The sequence below is a fragment of the Staurois parvus genome, unplaced genomic scaffold (assembly GCF_062004578.1).
Source record: "Staurois parvus isolate SC_StPar_1 unplaced genomic scaffold, SC_StPar_1.0 ptg000711l, whole genome shotgun sequence".
NCBI lineage: Eukaryota > Metazoa > Chordata > Amphibia > Anura > Ranidae > Staurois > Staurois parvus.
In genome coordinates, this window is record NW_028318507.1 from 1,283,563 (window position 1) to 1,301,776 (window position 18,214).

Here is an 18,214-nt window from a genome sequence, read left to right on the forward strand (position 1 = left end):
ATGGACCTCAGAGACCTGAAGGCATAAAAGGATTCCCACCATGCACAGCAGAATCCAAGATGGACGCCAGCACATGGAGTAACATAACTTCAGGGAAAAGGTAGGACCTTGACACTGGGTAGCAGTGACCATTACATGATTTCATTTATTGTTAGCTGTAAACAGCAAGCACATACGGGAAAAATAAAAAGGATCAATTTCAAGAGAGCTAATTTTTCAAGGCTGAGAGTTGCTCTCCAAGCCTTAGACTGGGAGGGAATATTGGCATTGATGAACACAACACAGAAATGGGAGTTCTTCAAAGACTGTATGTGAACACACTGCAAAATATATTCCCATGGGCAACACGTTTAAAGGGCTAAAAATCAAATCTATGTGGCTTACGGCCAAAGTTAAAAAGGCTATAGATAATAAGAAAAGAGCTTTTAATAAATATAAAAATGGTATACTTGGATTTTGCCAAAGTGTTTGACACAGTTCCCCACACACGGCTAATGTGTAAGGTAAAGTCTACAGGCTTGGAAAAATCTGAATGCAAATTGATAGAAAACTGGCTAAAAGATCGTATTCAGAGAGTAGTGGTTATTGATTCATACTCTGAATGGTCTGGGGTCGTCAGTGGTGTACCCCAAGGTTCAGTGTTGGGACCCTTACTTTTTAATATATTTATAAACAATATAGGGTCTGGGATTATAAATCCCATTTCAGTCTTTGTAGATGACACTAAGCTGTGCAGTGGAATAACGTCCTTACAGGATGTCTCCAATTTACAAGCCGACCTCAATGTACTGTGTAATTGGGCAACTATGTGGCAAATGAGGTTTAATGTTGATAAATGTAAGGTTCTGCACTTGGGGGCTAAGAATATGCATGCATCATACATACTAGGGGGGGTACAACTGGGGGAATCAATGGTGGAGAAGGATCTGGGAGTTCTGGTAGATCACAAGCTTAATAATGGCATGCAATGCCAAGCTGCAGTTTCTAAAGCGAGCAAAATCCTCTCTTGTATTAAAAGAGGTATAGACTCCAGAGAGAGATATCATATTACCCCGGTACTAATCATTAGTAAGACCTCATCTGGAATATGCAGTTCAGTTTTGGGCACCAATTCACAAAAAGAACATTGGGGAACTGGAGAAAGTACAGAGAAGGGCAACCAAACAGCTATGAGGAAAGATTAGAGGAACTGAATTTATTCTCTCTTGAGGAGATAAAGGGGGGATATGATCTCCATGTATAATACATAAGGGGGATATGATCACCATGTATAATACATAAGGGGGATATGATCACCATGTATAATACATAAGGGAGGATATGATCACCATGTATAATACATAAGGGGGGATATGATCACCATGTATAATACATAAGGGGGGATATGATCACCATGTATAATACATAAGGGGGGATATGATCACCATGTATAATACATAAGGGGGGATATGATCACCATGTATAATACATAAGGGGGGATATGATCACCATGTATAGTACATAAGGGGGATATGATCACCATGTATAATACATAAGGGGGATATGATCACCATGTATAATACATAAGGGGGATATGATCACCATGTATAATACATAAGGGGGGATATGATCTCCATGTATAATACATAAGGGGGATATGATCACCATGTATAATACATAAGGGGGGATATGATCTCCATGTATAATACATAAGGGGGGATATGATCACCATGTATAATACATAAGGGGGATATGATCTCCATGTATAATACATAAGGGGGATATGTTCACCATGTATAATACATAAGGGGGGATATGATCTCCGTGTATAATACATAAGGGGGGATATGATCACCATGTATAATACATAAGGGGGGATATGATCTCCATGTATAATACATAAGGGGGATATGATCAACATGTATAAATACATAAGGGGGATATGATCTCCATGTATAATACATAAGGGGGGATATGATCTCCATGTATAATACATAAGGGGGGATATGATCTCCATGTATAATACATAAGGGGGATATGATCACCATGTATAATACATAAGGGGGGATATGATCACCATGTATAATACATAAGGGGGATATGATCTCCATGTATAATACATAAGGGGGATATGATCTCCATGTATAATACATAAGGGGGATATGATCTCCATGTATAATACATAAGGGGGGATATGATCTCCATGTATAATACATAAGGGGGATATGATCTCCATGTATAATACATAAGGGGGATATGATCTCCATGTATAATACATAAGGGGGATATGATCTCCATGTATAATACATAAGGGGGGATATGATCTCCATGTATAATACATAAGGGGGATATGATCTCCATGTATAATACATAAGGGGTGATATGATCAACATGTATAAATACATCAGTGGTTCATATAGTGAACTCGGTGTAGAGTTATTCACCCTGAGGTCATCACAGAGGATAAGGGGGCACTCTTTACGTCTGGAAGAAAAGAAATTTAATCTCCAAACACGGAAAGGTTTCTTCACAGTAAGAGCTGTGAAAATGTGGAATAGACTCCCTCAAGAGTTGGTTCTGGCCAGCTCAGTGGATTGCTTTAAAAAAGTCCTGGATTCTTTCTTAGATACACAGAATATAACTGGATACTAACATTTGAAGGTAAGCTTGATCCAGGGAATATCCTATTGCCTCTCGGGGGATCAAGAAGGATTTTGTTTCCCAGCAGGAGCAAATTGGATCATGCTTTGCTGAGTTTTTGCCGAGATCCTTCCTCTGGATCAACTGTGGGTATAGGATTATAACTTTTTTTTTTTTTCTATGGTTGAACTGGATGGACTTTTGTCTTTTTCCAACCAGACTATGGAAGTCACACTTTAAAGTGGAACTTAACTGTATCTGACCACTGAAAACACCATTTAGTTCATAAAGCATGCTCACCCATGCATCCATTTCTCCACGCTTTATTTTGTTGAGAAATTATTTTGAAAACCAACCCTCAGCATTTCTAACCACAGCCTTGTGTAATGGCCAGGGGCAGACTGGCCATTTGGAAACTCAGGCACTGCCTGAGGGCCCAGGGTCAGTAGGGGGCCCAATGAGATGCCCCTAGTACCTTTTCCATAGGCTTTTGTGAGTGAGGGCAAGGACACAGGGGCCCCATGATCCCTTATTGCCCAGGGGCCCCATGAGTTGTCAGTCCACCCCTGGTAATGGCAGATGATTCATGTAACATTTACTTCCTGGAATCCATTTGTCCTTAGTTCAGGCATGCAGGCAGGAGTGTGTGCTTACTGTGAAAGGAAGAGTAATAAAAACAATAGAAATATGAGCGCTGGGTTACAGTAGACCAGTTAAGTACAGAAAAATAGGAGCAGCCAGCATAGAAGAGGAAACAACCTCAGATCCTCCAATAAATATCAGAAATAAAGGTACAAATGCGGCGCTCGATCATAGTTGCAACATATTGAAGATATCTCACAGTGTTAAAACTTCATTAATATAGTATATATAAATTAATGTGACTGTTGTGACACAACGAGCAGTAATAAACCTTCTGTGACTGCCGTGACCGTGGTGTTAAATGATATTAACAGCAACACCGCTTATTAGGTATAGATAATGCGGAGTGAGGTGACTGTGGATATACAGTAAACAGAAAAGTAAAATACGTGACTATTAAAACTGGAAGCAATGAGCATACTATGCACCAATTGACTGATAGGATATAGTTCATATGAGATGATGTGACTGTGGTGACACAAAGAACAGCGGATAACTTTCGTGACTGCTGTGGCTGGAAGCAATGAGCGTACTATGCACTAACCAGATAGCACAGATAAATGTGCGTTGGAGTAAATAAGACCTACTCCTCGGTACTCTGGGGGTGGGAACTCAGCATGCGGATGTGATCATCAGGTGGAGGTACTTCACCAGCTGTCATCTATCCAAAGCAGGTTTCCACATCTCAGGTTAGCTGTGTCCAGCAGTACAATTTCCAGCCATCAGGGGGATCATACGAGGCAGATAGGAGCCAGGAAAAATCCTTCAGAACAGGGACTCTCAGTGCCAGATAAATGAGCCCAGAGAGAAAAGAACTCCAATAGTGTAGTATGTTTAATGATCAAAATAGGGGTAACATCAAAGTACAAGTAAGTAAACAAAATCAGCACTTACATCTGAGGTAGTTAGTGGTTAACATTCCATAAGAAAGGGTATCTCTCTAACGCGTTTCGTGTAATAACACATTTTCAAAGGGAGAGAACCCGGTCCCAAGTGAGTCCTTAAATAAAGAAAGAGCAAATGTGCTCATTCTGCACATCTGCGGCATCGCGGGCTTCCCGCGCATGCGCACTAGCCATGTTTTTGGCTTATAGTGCATAGAGGACAAACAGCAGTCGCGCATGCCCAGTAAGACCTCCGGCGGCCATTTTGCCGTGGGTTGAAAACAATACATCAATGAGAGATGTGCCCAGCGCACAGGGGAATGTTCCTTCTAAATTAAAAGGTTTATCCGGGCATGTGGATGTCTACTTATTCCTCTGTGGCGCAATGGGGTCTGTGACAATCGATTACTCATTGGTAAGGCTATAGTATGACCCAAATCCCTGTGCAAGGATTTAATGGAAGCCACAGCACCACCTAGTGACCAAATTGGAAAAGACGATATGGGGAAAAGGATCTCTCCTAAATAAAGCCAGGAAACATATATGAAGCAAATCATCTAACAATCTATGATTAGTCATAAACGTCTTACAAGAAGAAGAATCACTACCTCATAGTGACTGGATAATAATAGTTTAAAAACAGTATAAAATAATATAAAACATGTGTGTTAAAAAATTAATGGAAATTACAATGATGGTCATCAATACCCTATTAATAAACCATATGTAAAAAAGGTGAAAGAATAATATTAACTAATATCATACCGCTTAAATCCAGCATAAAGGCCTATAAGGCCAAATGACAGTAACATAAACGTATGCGGACATATTAAAACGAATAATAGTGACCATAAAACTGTGAATATATGAGACATGGGTCACAAAGGTATTAGAATATAAAAAATATAAACATATAAAATACACACCCACATGGGGTGGAACCAATAATCATGAGTATAAAAAATGGAAACAGATGAACCCAACTGAGGGGATGTGGGATTTTGTGATGCTATTAACTGGTGTCAATGAAGCAATTAATGTCGAGGTCGATGTTCAGGCCTGATGGTGACAGCGTTTGCAATAAATATATCCATTTCGTTTCTAGTTTAGATACAGCTCTTTTGCTGTATGTATCTCGCCATTGTTTTTTGATAACATCAATTCCCGTGAATTTCAGACAGTGGGGGTTTCTGTGGTGGTGTTGTCTGAAATGCATGGATACAGAGTGTTCCTTAAATCCCTTAGTGATGTTTTTGAGGTGTTCACGCAACCTGTCTCTTAGCCTTCGGGTTGTCCTCCCTACGTATTGCTTCCCGCAGGAGCACTCTAAGAGGTAGACCACATGTGTAGTGTTACATGTAATGGTATTTTCAATGTCGTACGTTTTACCTGTAGCGTTTGATCTAAAATATTTTACAGTACTTTTGTGTATACCATTACAAACGCATAACATGCACCTATTGCAGGGATAAAAACCACTGCGGTTAAAGAAAAAACTGGGTTGTTTGGGAGGGTTAATTATATTGGGTGCCAGTTTGTTCCTGAGTGTTGTTACTGTGAAAGCTCCTCCTCCAGATGAAAGAAAACAAAATGCTCATTAAAACTCCAGGGATGTATGGCATCATTTTGATCTAGGCCAGAAACCAGGAAGTAACTGAAGAAATGTAAAAAAAAAAATTAAAAAAGAGTAACTATATTAATATGATCTATTTACTAATGCTAGCAGCATAAGGATTAAAATAGTTAAAGTGATTCTAAAGGTTCGTTGTTTTGTTTTTTTTATAACAAACATGTTGTACCTGTGAAGGGATGGACGCTGATCAACCGACCACAGGAGTCCAATGTTGAGGAATAGCCTCAGCCGCCATTCTGGCCACACCCTCTGATGCATTTCACCCTACCTAACGGGGTTTGGTCACAGAGGTTATGACAAACATGTTATGCTTACCTGCTCTGTGCTGGTTTTGCACAGAGCAACCAGGATCCTCTTTTTCCCCCGCCAGCGCTCCTGGCTCCTCCCCCTTGACCAGTGCCCCCCCCCCCATAGCAAGCCATTTGCTGTTGGGGTACTGGTGCGTGCTCACTTCATGTTACCCATCTCTTACCTGTAATATTCCCTGCTCCACCTGTTGGTACGACTATCTCCACTGGGCGCAGTATGTCTTCCTCTGATGCTGGAGCACATCGGAAGTACCCGTAGATGAAATGGGCTACCTGGACCATCACTCGAGCCCAGTTTACAGAAATAGTGCTCATTAAGTTATGCTTGCTTGCAAAACTTGTGTCTGCGAAGAGTTTTCTTACAGGTACATCCAGCTCATCCGATGTTCCTTCAACTGCCAAGGAACAGGAGAAAATTTAGAAGAGTTGCATTTTATATGAATTATTAGGTTGCTCATGCGTATGGAGGATGTACAATATCTCACACATTCCAATGTAATCACTTATGCAGGCCATAGATGGGTCAAAAATTGGCCGAAATTTCGTCCGAAAAAAAATCAGCTGATTTTCGCATCGTTAGTGGGTCAATTGGTCGGCCGTTTTTCGGGGTTTTGGCACATTTTTTTTCATCGGTAAAGTTGGAAAATTCACGGCCGATTTTGACAATTGGCCAATTTTCCCGGCAATGATGGGCAAATCGGCCGATCGTTTTACCCATAAAAAATCTGCACATGAGCTGTGACCTGCAAGAAGAAGAAGAAGAAGAATAGTCCGCTTTTATATTTTATATTAAAAGTCTTGCAGTTGCAAAAATGTATCTATTTGTATCCGAATAAAAATATCTTTATCTGAAATAGATACAATGTTGCAACCGCAAGACTTTTTCATGTAACATATAATAGCGGAGCTCTCTGCAAGGACAGAAGTAAAAATGCCGGCCGTAGACGGGACGAAAAGTGGCTGATTTTTTTGCCATTGGTGGTAATGTCGGCCGATTGAACGACCGATTTTTTAATTTTTTTTTTATTTTAAACGGCCGATTTTCAACCCATCTATGGCCTGCATTAGTAATCAGATTGTTTCTCATCCCCAGGTCTCCCCTACATACAGATCTGCAGTGTGAAGCTTCAGGGAGTCGTGCTGTAGCACTCTGTTCCCCGCGGCCCCTACTCCCCTCCTGTCCATCCTAGGTGCATGTATGTGACATCACCTGGGATGGAGAAGAATGGTGGGGCTGGTGAGGACCAGGACTCCCAAAACCTACTCTACAGTATATTGCCATCTCCGCTTGCTGTGCTCGGCCGCTACAGTCCCTCATGTAATGTGCCCTTCTGCTCCCTCCCATGTAATTATTATTATTATAATACAGGATTTATATAGCACCAACAATTTGCGCAGCGCTTTACAAAATGAAGGTAGACATTACTATTACAATACAATTTGGTACAAGAGGAACAGAAGGCCTGGCTCGTTAGAGCTTACAATCTAGGAGGAAGGGTTGAGTGATACAAAAGGTAATAGCTGTGGGGGGGATGAGCTGATGGAGGAAATAAATGGCGGTTTACTATGTAGAAGCAGGATAGACTTATTTAAAGAGAAAGGTTTTCAGGGATTGTCCAAAGGTGGATAGATTAGGAGACAGCCAGACAGATTGGGGTAGGGAGTTCCATAGGATGGGAGAAGCTCGGGAGAAGTCCTGGAGGCAAGCATGGAGGTGCAAGCGTGGAGGTGACACGGGAACTAGAGAGCAGAAGGTCTTGGGAGGATTGAAGAGAGCAGTTTGGTTGATATTTGGAGACCAGGTAGGTGATGTAGCTGGGGGCAGAGTTGTGGATGGCTTTGTAAGTTGTTGTTAGTATTTTGAATTTTGTTCATTGAGCGAGTGGAAGCCAGTGGAGGGATTGGCAGAGAGGGGTAGCAGACACTGAATGGTTGGTAAGTTGGATGAGCTTGGCAGCAGTATTCATGATGGACTGGAGGGGGGATAGTCTATGTAAAGGTAAACCAATGAGGAGGGAGTTGCAGTAGTCAAGTCAAGAGATGACCAGGGAGTGAATTAGGAGCTTTGTGGTATCCTTGGTTAATAAGGGGCATATTCTGGAGATGTTGTGGAGGTTGAGGCGGCATGATTTGGACAGGGATTGGATGTGAGCCTGAAAGGATAGTTCAGAATCCAGGGTTACCCCTAGCACCCTGGCATGTGGGGATGGGTTGATAGTCGTGCTATTGATCCTGACTGAGAAATCAGGGGAAGAGACACGTGGGGGAGGAAATATTATGAGCTCAGTTTTGGATAGATTGAATTTTAGGAAGAGGTGTGACATCCAGTCTGATATATCTGTTAGTAAATCGGTGATACGTGAGGAAACTGATGGGGTGAGCTGAGGAGTAGAGAGATAGATTTGTGTGTCATCAGCATAGAAATGGTGTTGGAAACCATGGAAAGCTATCAGCTGACCCAAGGAAGAAGGAAGATGTAATATAGCCTGCTGCTGACTCCATGTACAAAATAATATATCCTGGTGCTACCCCTCCATGCAACGCGCCCTGCTGCTGCCCCCCATGTACCGCGCCCTGCTGCTGCCCCCCATGTAACGCGCCCTGCTGCTGCCCCCCATGCAACGCGCCCTGCTGCTGCCCCCCATGCAACGCGCCCTGCTGCTGCCCCCCATGCAACGCGCCCTGCTGCTGCCCCCCATGCAACGCGCCCTGCTGCTGCCCCCCATGCAACGCGCCCTGCTGCTGCCCCCCATGCAACGTGCCCTGCTGCTGCCCCCCATGTAACGTGCCCTGCTGCTGCCCCCCATGTAATGCGCCCTGCTGCTGCCCCCCATGCAATGTGCCCTGCAGCCTCCCCATGCAATGTGCCCTGCAGCCTCCCCATGTAATGTGCCCTGCAGCCTCCCCATGTAATGTGCCCGGATCACTTTTAAATTACAGCTGGAGGCCAGCTTTGACCAGGGGCGGACTGACAACTCATGGGGCCCCCGGGCAATAGGAGATCATGGGGCCCCTGTATCCTTGCCCAAACTCAAAAAAAGCCTATGAAAAACGTACCAGGGGCATCTCATGGGCCCCCTACTGACCCTGGCCCTCGGACAGTGCCTGAGTTTCCAAATGGTCAGTCCGCCCCTGGCTTTGACTGAAATAAATACAAAGCACATGGCTGCTACTGCCACAAGTTTGCTTTGTGCGCTTCGCTCTCGGGACGTACATAGTGGTTAAATCCTGACTAATAGTAATGTACCGGCTACCTACCCCCTAACACGTGAACATTATCCTCAAACACTGTGATCATCTGCAGCTCCTGGATCTTAGTACAGCATCCAAGTGGGAACAGAACAATGATATCAATATTTGGATTTTCTCGAACACCCTCAATTGCAGCACTTCCCGTGTCTCCAGATGTTGCTGAAACATAAGATACACAGCGCTGAATAATACAGAAAGCTCTCTGAAAGCTTCTGGTCAGTAATTAAAATAATCAGTCAGTAATAAATGTGAGATATAAACACGGGGTTAAAGTGGACCTGTCAGTAACATAACAAGTCTGCATGAATAAATTCCTGATATGTCACAATACAGAGTAACAGTATCATTTTCTTTTCAGAAAAGCTCCAACTTTTATCGTTAAAAAGCAATCCTCAAGATTCAGTCAGTCTTTGTCTAGGCTCAAATGATGTCATCAGTGCGCTGCAGGTAGGAGGATCAGACTGTACATTATAACACTGCAAGGTGAGAGGATGCAGCAGAGGCTGATTTGTGTAAGGCATTTGTGAACACAGCCAAAAATTGCACAAGCACTAAAATTTACATGACTGTCACCTCAGTCCAGAAAGTAGATGCTGACCCTGGATGGTGGCTGAACAAAGATGGTGCAGTTCTTCAGGAGAGGAAATCAGATGAATACATTGTTGGGGGGAGTGTTGTGATCTCAGTGAGAGGTAATAAATAGCTGGAAGTTTTACACATTAGACACATTACTGCGTGCAGCACACAGCAAGAAAACATGTAGCTTGTGTTAAGTCTGATTTACTCTCCAAAGTACCACACTTAAAGGAAATCTGTCCACTGAAAAATATGTGTATTTCAGATGTTGTGTCACTTAAAGTGGTTGTAAACCTCAGACATGAAATATGAACAAAACATATCCCTCTATAGTGTGTATTTGTCTCAATCCAGAGCACTAAGAGTCATTTCTGTCTCTCTGCTATAATATGAGTCACTTCTGACAAGTTTTCATGACACGAACAGAAAAATGGTGACAGGAGAGGACACAGCCTGTGATTGACAGCCGCAGCTCTGTTCCTGTTTTAAGGGGGGGGGGGGGTTCCCTTCCCTCCAATCAGTTCTCCTCATTGATGTAACTTCAGCACCCCACCCCCTGCTTTTCATAGCTGAGAGATCCTGTGTAAATTCTGCACTTTGAATGGATGTAGGAGAAACACAACTGTAGATAAACAGGTACAACTTATGTAAGAGGACGTTTTTCATCTCTGTGTATTACTTGAAGTGTTTCTAAAGGCTTTTGTTTAAGAAAAAATAACAAATATGTCTATATACTTACCTGTTGTGTGCAGTGGTTTTGCACAGAGCAGCCTGGATCCTCCTCTTCTCAGGTCCACTGCATGCTCTCCTGGCCACTCCCTCCTGTCAGGTGACCCCACAGCAATCAGCTTGCTATGGGGGCACCCGCTGTCTGTGTGTCCAGTCACACGGAGCCACGGCTCGGCCCCCTGCTCTCTCACTTCTCATTGGTTCACTTGCTGTGATTGACAGCCAATGCCTCCCGCTTCTGTCTCAGCCAATGAGGAGAGGGAGTCCAGGAACAGTCCAGTGCACATCGCTGGATCAAGAGGGGGCTTAGGGGAGTATTAGGGGGGCTGGGGGGGGGGGATGCTGCACACAGGTTTTTTACCTTCGTGCATAGAATGCACAAAAGGTAAAAAAACCTTGAGCCTTTACAACCACTTTGAGGCCAGTCACTTCACTGGGTATATGTGAGGATTTACAACCGCTTTAATGTGCTTTCATATATTTTATGAACGATATGAGAAAAGTCAGCCATCTGTGGGATAACAATGATATATTGGTGACAACGTACCAACCAGGATGTTCACATGCCGCTTGCTTTCCTTCAAAAAGTAATCCAGAAACTGGCCCATACAGGACATAGCGAGGTCTTTAAAAGCGTATGTTGGACCGTGCCACATCTCCATCACATTCAACCCATTTTCCAGTCTGGTAATTGGAACGATGTCTTGGTGTCTGAAGCGCAGTAAAGCTTTGTCGATCAGATCTATACAGAGAAGAGTTATCACTGCTTTCCACATATCTAAACCCAAAAACCATAAATGTAATATACTGCAGCTTACCAGTCCTGAGATGTGGTGGCTGCATTAGTTTTCTTTTTTTTTTCTTTTATCTTTACCTGGTGATCTGGCAGCAATCCACCTCCTGTCTTAGACCTCATGCACACAGATGCAGAAAACGCCACTTTCAAGGGTGTTTGGGGTTTTTTTTTTCACCTCTGAACACCACTGCATTTTAGGTAATGGGCCCATGCAGGTGTTTTCGTCCAGTGGCGGAAAGAAATTTCCCAAGCATGCATTCCCCAAGAAGCGGCTTTTGCGGTTTCTCCACACAACGCATATACATGCCCTAAACACATGTAAACACGTGTGTGTATTTACAGTGAAGGAAAGAAGTTTTTGATCCCCTGCTGATTTTGAATGTTTGCCCACTCACAAAGAAATGATCAGTCTAAAAATCGAATGTTCGGTGTATTGTAACACTGAGACAGAATAGCTACAAAAAATTCAAAAGAAATGCATGACTAACAAATGATGCACTGATTTGCATGTGCATGGTACGTATTTGATCCCCTATCATTCAGCAGAATTTCTGGCTACCAGGTGTCTTCTATACAGGAAACAAGCTGAGATTAGAAGCAGTCTCTTAAAGGGAGTTCTGCTAATCTCATTGTGTTACCTGTATAAAAGACACCTGTCCACAGGAACAATCAAACAATCAGATTGCAAACTCTCCACCATGGCAAAGACCAAAGAGCTGTCCAAGGATGTCAGGGACAAGATTGTAGACCTACACAAGGCTGGACTGGGCTACCAAACTATCGCCAAGCAGCTTGGTGAGAAGGTGACAACAGTTGGTGCAATCATCGCAAATGGAAGAAACACAAAACAACTGTCAGTCTCCCTAGGTCTGGTGCACCATACAAGATCTCACCTCATGGAGTGTCAATGATCATGAGAACAGTGAGGAATCATCCCAGAACTACATGTGAGGATCTTGTCAATGATCTCCAGGCAGCTGGGACCACAGTCACCAAGAAAACAATTGGTAACGAACTATGCCAACAAGGATTGAAATCCTGCAGTGCCCGCAAGGTCCCTTTGCTCAAGAAAGCACATGTCCAGGCCCATCTGAAGCTTGCCACTGAACATCTGAATGATGCAGAAGAGGACTGGTTGAAAGTGTTGTGGTCAGATGAGACCAAAATCGAGCTCTTTGGCATCAACTCAGCTGGCCATGTTGGAGGAGGAGGAATGCTGCTTATGACCCCAAGAACACCATCCCAACTGTCAAACATGGAGGCGAACCATTCTGCTTCGGGGGGGGGGTTCTGCTAAGGGGACAGGACAACTGCACCGCATCAAAGGGACGATGGACGGGGCAATGTACCGTCAAAGCTTGGGTGAGAACCTTCTTCCCTCAGCCAGGGCATTGAAAATGGGTCGTGGATGGGTGTCCCAGCATGACAATGACCCAAAACACACGGCCAAGGCAACAAAGGAGTGGCTCAAGAAGAAGCACGTTAAGGTCCTGGAGTGGCCTAGCCAGTCTCCAGACCTTAATCCGACTGAAAATCTGTGGAGGGAGCTGAAAGTTCAAGTTGCCAAACGTCAGCCACCAAACCTTAATGACCTGGAGAGGATCTGCCAAGAGGAGTGGGCCAAAATCCCTCCTAAGATGTGTGCAAACCTGGTGGCCAACTACAGGAATCGTCTGACCTCTGTGATTGCCAACAAGGGATTTGTTACCAAGTACTAAGTCATGTTTTGTGAAGGGGATCAAATACTTGATCATTTGTTAGACATGCATTTCTTTTGAATTTTGGGTTGCAATTCTGTCTCTGTGTTACAATACACCTACCATTCGATTTTTAGACTGATCATTTCTTTGTGAGTGGGCAAACATTCAAAATCAGCAGGGGATCAAATACTTATTTCCTTCACTGTATTCTAATGGATAGAATGCATGAATATTCTAGCCAATAGAATGAGTTTGCGCGCAACCGCTTCTAAACACCATATGCATGTAAATGCGCATAAAATGCACCTAAAAGTGAAAAAACACAAAATCAGTGGCATTTTTTTCTGCCACCTTTTGGCAGCATAAATTCATTCACCCATGTGCATGAAGCCTTAGGGTGGCTACACTCAATCATCAGCTGTATCTATGGAGCAGCCATGTAGCCACCCTTGGACAGCAGTGCTGTCATCCTAGGGTGAGGTTAGTGTTAGATGGACTAGTAGATTTAGATGGACTTTACATAAATGACTAAGAAATTAAAGCCTAACTCCAGCTACCACATTTTAGGCATTTTAAGCAGTTACAATGTATTTTTCCTTTTGAAATAAGGGTCTATTCACAGCAGATGCTGTGGCACTGTGATGGGCGGCTATTGCCACAAAACAAAGGAAAAATGCCTGAACATTTTGAAAAAAGTTTTTCTTAGTTTTCGTTATGAAAATTTTCTTCTTCACCGATGTGCTCTGATGAGGCTGCACTGATGGGCACTCATGAGGCTGCACTGATAAGCTGGCACTGATAGGCTGCACTGATGGGCAATCATGAGGCTGCACCGATGGGCACTCATGAGGCTGCACCGATGGGCACTCATGAGGCTGCACTGATAAGCCGGCACTGATAGGCACTAAGAACCTGCACTGATGGGGCTGCATTGATAATTGGGGCACTGAAGATCAGTGCCCTGATTATCATTGTAGATGTGGCCTGTCAGGATTGCCGTTATCAGCTCTCCTTTCCTCACGTGCTGTCACTGTGTGAGGAAAGGAGAGCCGATATGCTGAAATGCTGATAACCGGCAGATTTGTTTACATGTGATCAGCTGTGATTGGACACAGGTGATCACATGGCAAAGGGCCGCTGTGATTGAGCCTTTACTTTGATCTGTGATCAACTGTGTCCAAAGGTGATTACAGAGCGTGCCCAATGCGCACCCGGGGGGCATGCAGGGGGCAGGGTTCTGGGGGGACATCTATAGACACCCTCTCAGACGTAGAAGACCGCACTGTAACCGTCTTTTGGCTATGGCACGGTTGAGAAGTTGTTAGAAAAATGTAAAAACAAAAAAAAAAGTCTGATCTCACCCAAATTGCAGTGCACACCAGTTGCTACGCTGAAATGCACCTGTGTCAAGGAGTGACATGGCGCTTATAGTGAGTTAGGGACCTTTTTTTCCTTAGTGCTTTTCCTCAACTAAAGAGCTAAATAGTGCCGTATACTGCATATCGACTTGCCCTTACTAAGAACTGGAGATACTTCTCCTGGCCACCAATCAACCTTTGTGAACACTTTAGCAGTAGCAATTTATACATTTCTCTCAACTTTCGTTAATGTGTAACTTACCATGTAGATCATTCCTGGGGATGAGCTCCGAAGGAATGAAGAGAGAGCACACTTCCTTCACCAACTCCTTGTAGGAGAGAGCGCTCCATGATCTGAGAGTCTGCTCATCCAGCTTCGGGATCTGCTCCGGCATATACAGACCATCATCTGCAGCAAATCCCGAAAATAAGACCTCATCAAACCCCACACCAGACACAGCTCCTCTTGTGCTGGTGTACTTCATTTTTTCAGCTATAAAGGGAAGAAAAACACTCATATGTACAGACGACATGCATCAGGATTTACAGTATATTTACTCTAGGCACAAAATAAGGATGACACCTTAAAAAGACTTAACCCTTCACATATTTAGTAATTATTGCTGCAAAAAAACTAAAACTAGGATCCACTATTGTAAGCAGCATTATGTCAGCTGTAGATATGGCTACAACTGTGCAGTCCACCAAACAACGGCCTAAGTAGGGAACCTCAGTCAGGTTTTTATTACCATTTGTGTCTCCATTGGAGAGATTTCCCATCACTTTCTGTTTTAGTAACTAATGCCATAATGTACAGGAAGTAACAGGGAATAGAAAGCATGCAGGAATTCAAATCGTTTCTTAAGAGTGGACAAGGTTCAGGAAGCTGGTGGTCAACGTACTTGATATAGGGGCCCACTGCTATACAGCCATCCACCATGTTCATTGTGAGAGACCAGCTGAGTGGAAGGAGAAAGACCCCCTGCGCTGAAATGGATGTAACCTACCCTAAGCAGCTAGCACCCTCTTTTAACCACAAAGTATACAAATATTATGAAGAAAATGGTGTAGCGCTAAAATAAATACTAAACAGAAGTATCAATAACACAAAAGACATAGTAACATATAGGTCAGCTGTCACAAACTGCACAAGTGACCCCCCACATAAAATAACCCCAATCAGGGGGAACAAATAACTGTGAGGCAAGTGATTCCCTTTAGGGGAACGCAACTAATACACAAGTGCAAGTGTCCAACACATAAAAAATCACATATAAAAAATCATGCCAGATGAAAGTCCATTGAATCAACCTGAACACAAAACAGAAACGTTTTTTACTTGTGGATGTTTCTCATTATTTGTGGGAGTTTTTAAAAGACATATTTATGGACACTTTGCTTCTTAACCACTTGCCGCCCAGCCACCGCATATAAACAGCGGCAGGACGGCACTCGTAGGCAAAAGCACATTTTAAAACGGCTGCCTTCAAACCAGGTAGGGGGCGCGCGCAAGGCGCCCTATCTGTCCCGCGGGTGTCAGCAGCGGGTGTCAGCCACCAGGTCACAGCCGGTTTTTACCGGCCGTTTTCCCGCGATTGACGGTGATCGCTGACACAGAGCAGGGCTGCATTGTTTACACACAGCCCTGTTCTGTGTCAGTTCTCTGACAGCTTGTGAGAAGCTGCAGAGTTTCTCTCCCTTGATCAGCTCCCCCCTCCCTCCCCCGTCCAGTACACACTCCCCGCCTAGTAAAACACTCCCCTTACACAGCAAATTCTAAAAATGTTAACCCCTTCCTCCCCAGTGACATTAGTACAGTTTCAGTGGTTTTTTTTCACTGATCACTGTATTGGTGTCACTGGGGATGTCAGTGACCCCAAGTCAGTTCCCCCCCCAGTGTCAAAATGTCCGCCACAGTCCCGCAGTCCTACCATAGGTCGCTGGTCGCCGCCATATGTTGCTGATTGCCGCCATATGTTGCTGATTGCCGCCATATGTCGCTGATCGGCGCCATTATTAGTATAAATAAAAATAAAAAATTCCAGTATCTGTAAACGCTATAACTTTCACGTAAACCAATTAATTTACACGTATTGGGTTTTTTTTTAGCAAAGACATGTCGCAGAATGCATTTTGGCAGAAATGTATGACTAAATTTGATTTTTGCATTTTTTTTTACTGGACATGTTTTATAGCAAAAAGTCCAAAATATTGGTTTTTTTTCCTCAAAATTGTCAGCCTTTTTTTTTATAGCGCAAAAAATAAAAATCACACAGGTGATCAAATACCACCGAAAGAAAGCTCAATTTGTGGGGAAAAAAGGATGTAAATTTCATTTATGTACCGTATTGCATGACCGCGCAATTGTCCGTTAAACTAGCGCAGCGCTGTATAGCAGAAAAATGGCGTAAATTGCAGTATTTATACCATAGTTTGTAGACGCTATAATTTCCACACAAAGCAATCAATATACACTTATTGGGATTTTTTTTCCAAAAACATGTAGCAGAATACATTTTGGCCTAAATTTATAACCAACTTTGAGTTTACTATATATTTTTTATAGTTGAAAGTAAAAAATATTGTTTTTCTTCAAAATTTTTGGCCTTTTTTTGTTTATAGCTTGAAAAATAAAAAGCACACATGTGATCAATTTACACCGAAAGAAAGCTCTATTTGTGTGAAAAAAAGGACGTAAATTTTGTTTGGGTGCAGCATTGCATGACCGTGCAATTATCAGTTGAATTAGTGCAGCGCCGAGTAGCAAAAAGAGGCGTGGTCATTAAGGGGGGTAAATCCTCTGGAGCTCAAGTGGTTAACAGTTATAAATGTTCATATATTTTCATGTCTTCACCTGTTTATAGTGTAGAAAGTAAAATAAACCTCCCAGTAATGCTATTACTAGGCTGCAGCTAGAGGGAGCTCTAATGATTTGTAGAGTGACTTCAGGAGACTATACCAATAAGCTCGCATTAAACTCGTAATGCAAGTGAGCAACATGTTTTTTCTTTTCCTCTTTAAATACAGGTTAGTCACACTTTGGGGGTTGATTTACTAAAGTCCAATAGACTGTGCACTTGCAGTGCAGTTGCTCTAAGGTTTTGTAAACGAGCAGAAGCACAGTCTATTTGCCTTTAGTAAATCAACCCCTATGTTTATTCTATCTTTGGTCAGTTTTGTGTTTGTTCTGACACTCACTTTCTCTGTTTAGTATCCTATATGTTAGTAATGGTAATTCTCTAATACAAATGAATGTGCTTTTCCATGTGGCCTGCACTGCCACTACTGCTGGCCTGAATCACACTAGTGAAGGCCGTGCTGCCATCGTTTTTCATTTGAATGACCTGCTGTGCCCTCGTTTCACCAAGCAAATGCACCATGCAGTTTCCTGCACCCACAATCGCGCTGCGAGATGAGATGCGTGGGGGTGCCATTCAGAATTAATGACACCCCCACATTCTTCACAAGAGAAACACAATGTGCCTGTGGGTGGTTGTGGGTGTGGGAACAGGTGCAATTCCTGAACCTGCAACCAGCCTGAAGCCTGCGGGCTAGTGTGAACCAGTAATTAGCTGTATAATGTTATCCATTTCAGTTTAACACATTAAACATGGACTGCAAGTGAGCAACATGTATTTTCTGCTCCTCTTTAACCATTTCAATACCGTGCAATTTTACCCCTTCCTGCCCAGGCCATTTTTCAGGTTTCAGCGCTCT

General features: G+C 43.2%; 1 protein-coding gene across 3 annotated transcripts in view; it reads right to left on the minus strand.

Moving 5' to 3' along the window:
• LOC149445774 (threonine synthase-like 2) overlaps nucleotides 1–18,214 on the minus strand; it is a 45,310-nt gene that overhangs the window by 22,531 nt on the left and 4,565 nt on the right. For all 3 annotated transcript variants that reach the window (XM_089653422.1, XM_089653423.1, XM_089653424.1), the window contains 4 exons: nucleotides 14,760–14,990; nucleotides 11,191–11,385; nucleotides 9,345–9,497; nucleotides 6,251–6,481 (listed from right to left, as the gene is read on the minus strand). In XM_089653422.1, coding sequence (XP_089509548.1) covers nucleotides 6,251–6,481; nucleotides 9,345–9,497; nucleotides 11,191–11,385; nucleotides 14,760–14,982 — 802 coding nt within the window. In that variant the 5' untranslated portion in view covers nucleotides 14,983–14,990. The remainder of the gene's footprint in view (nucleotides 1–6,250; nucleotides 6,482–9,344; nucleotides 9,498–11,190; nucleotides 11,386–14,759; nucleotides 14,991–18,214) is intronic.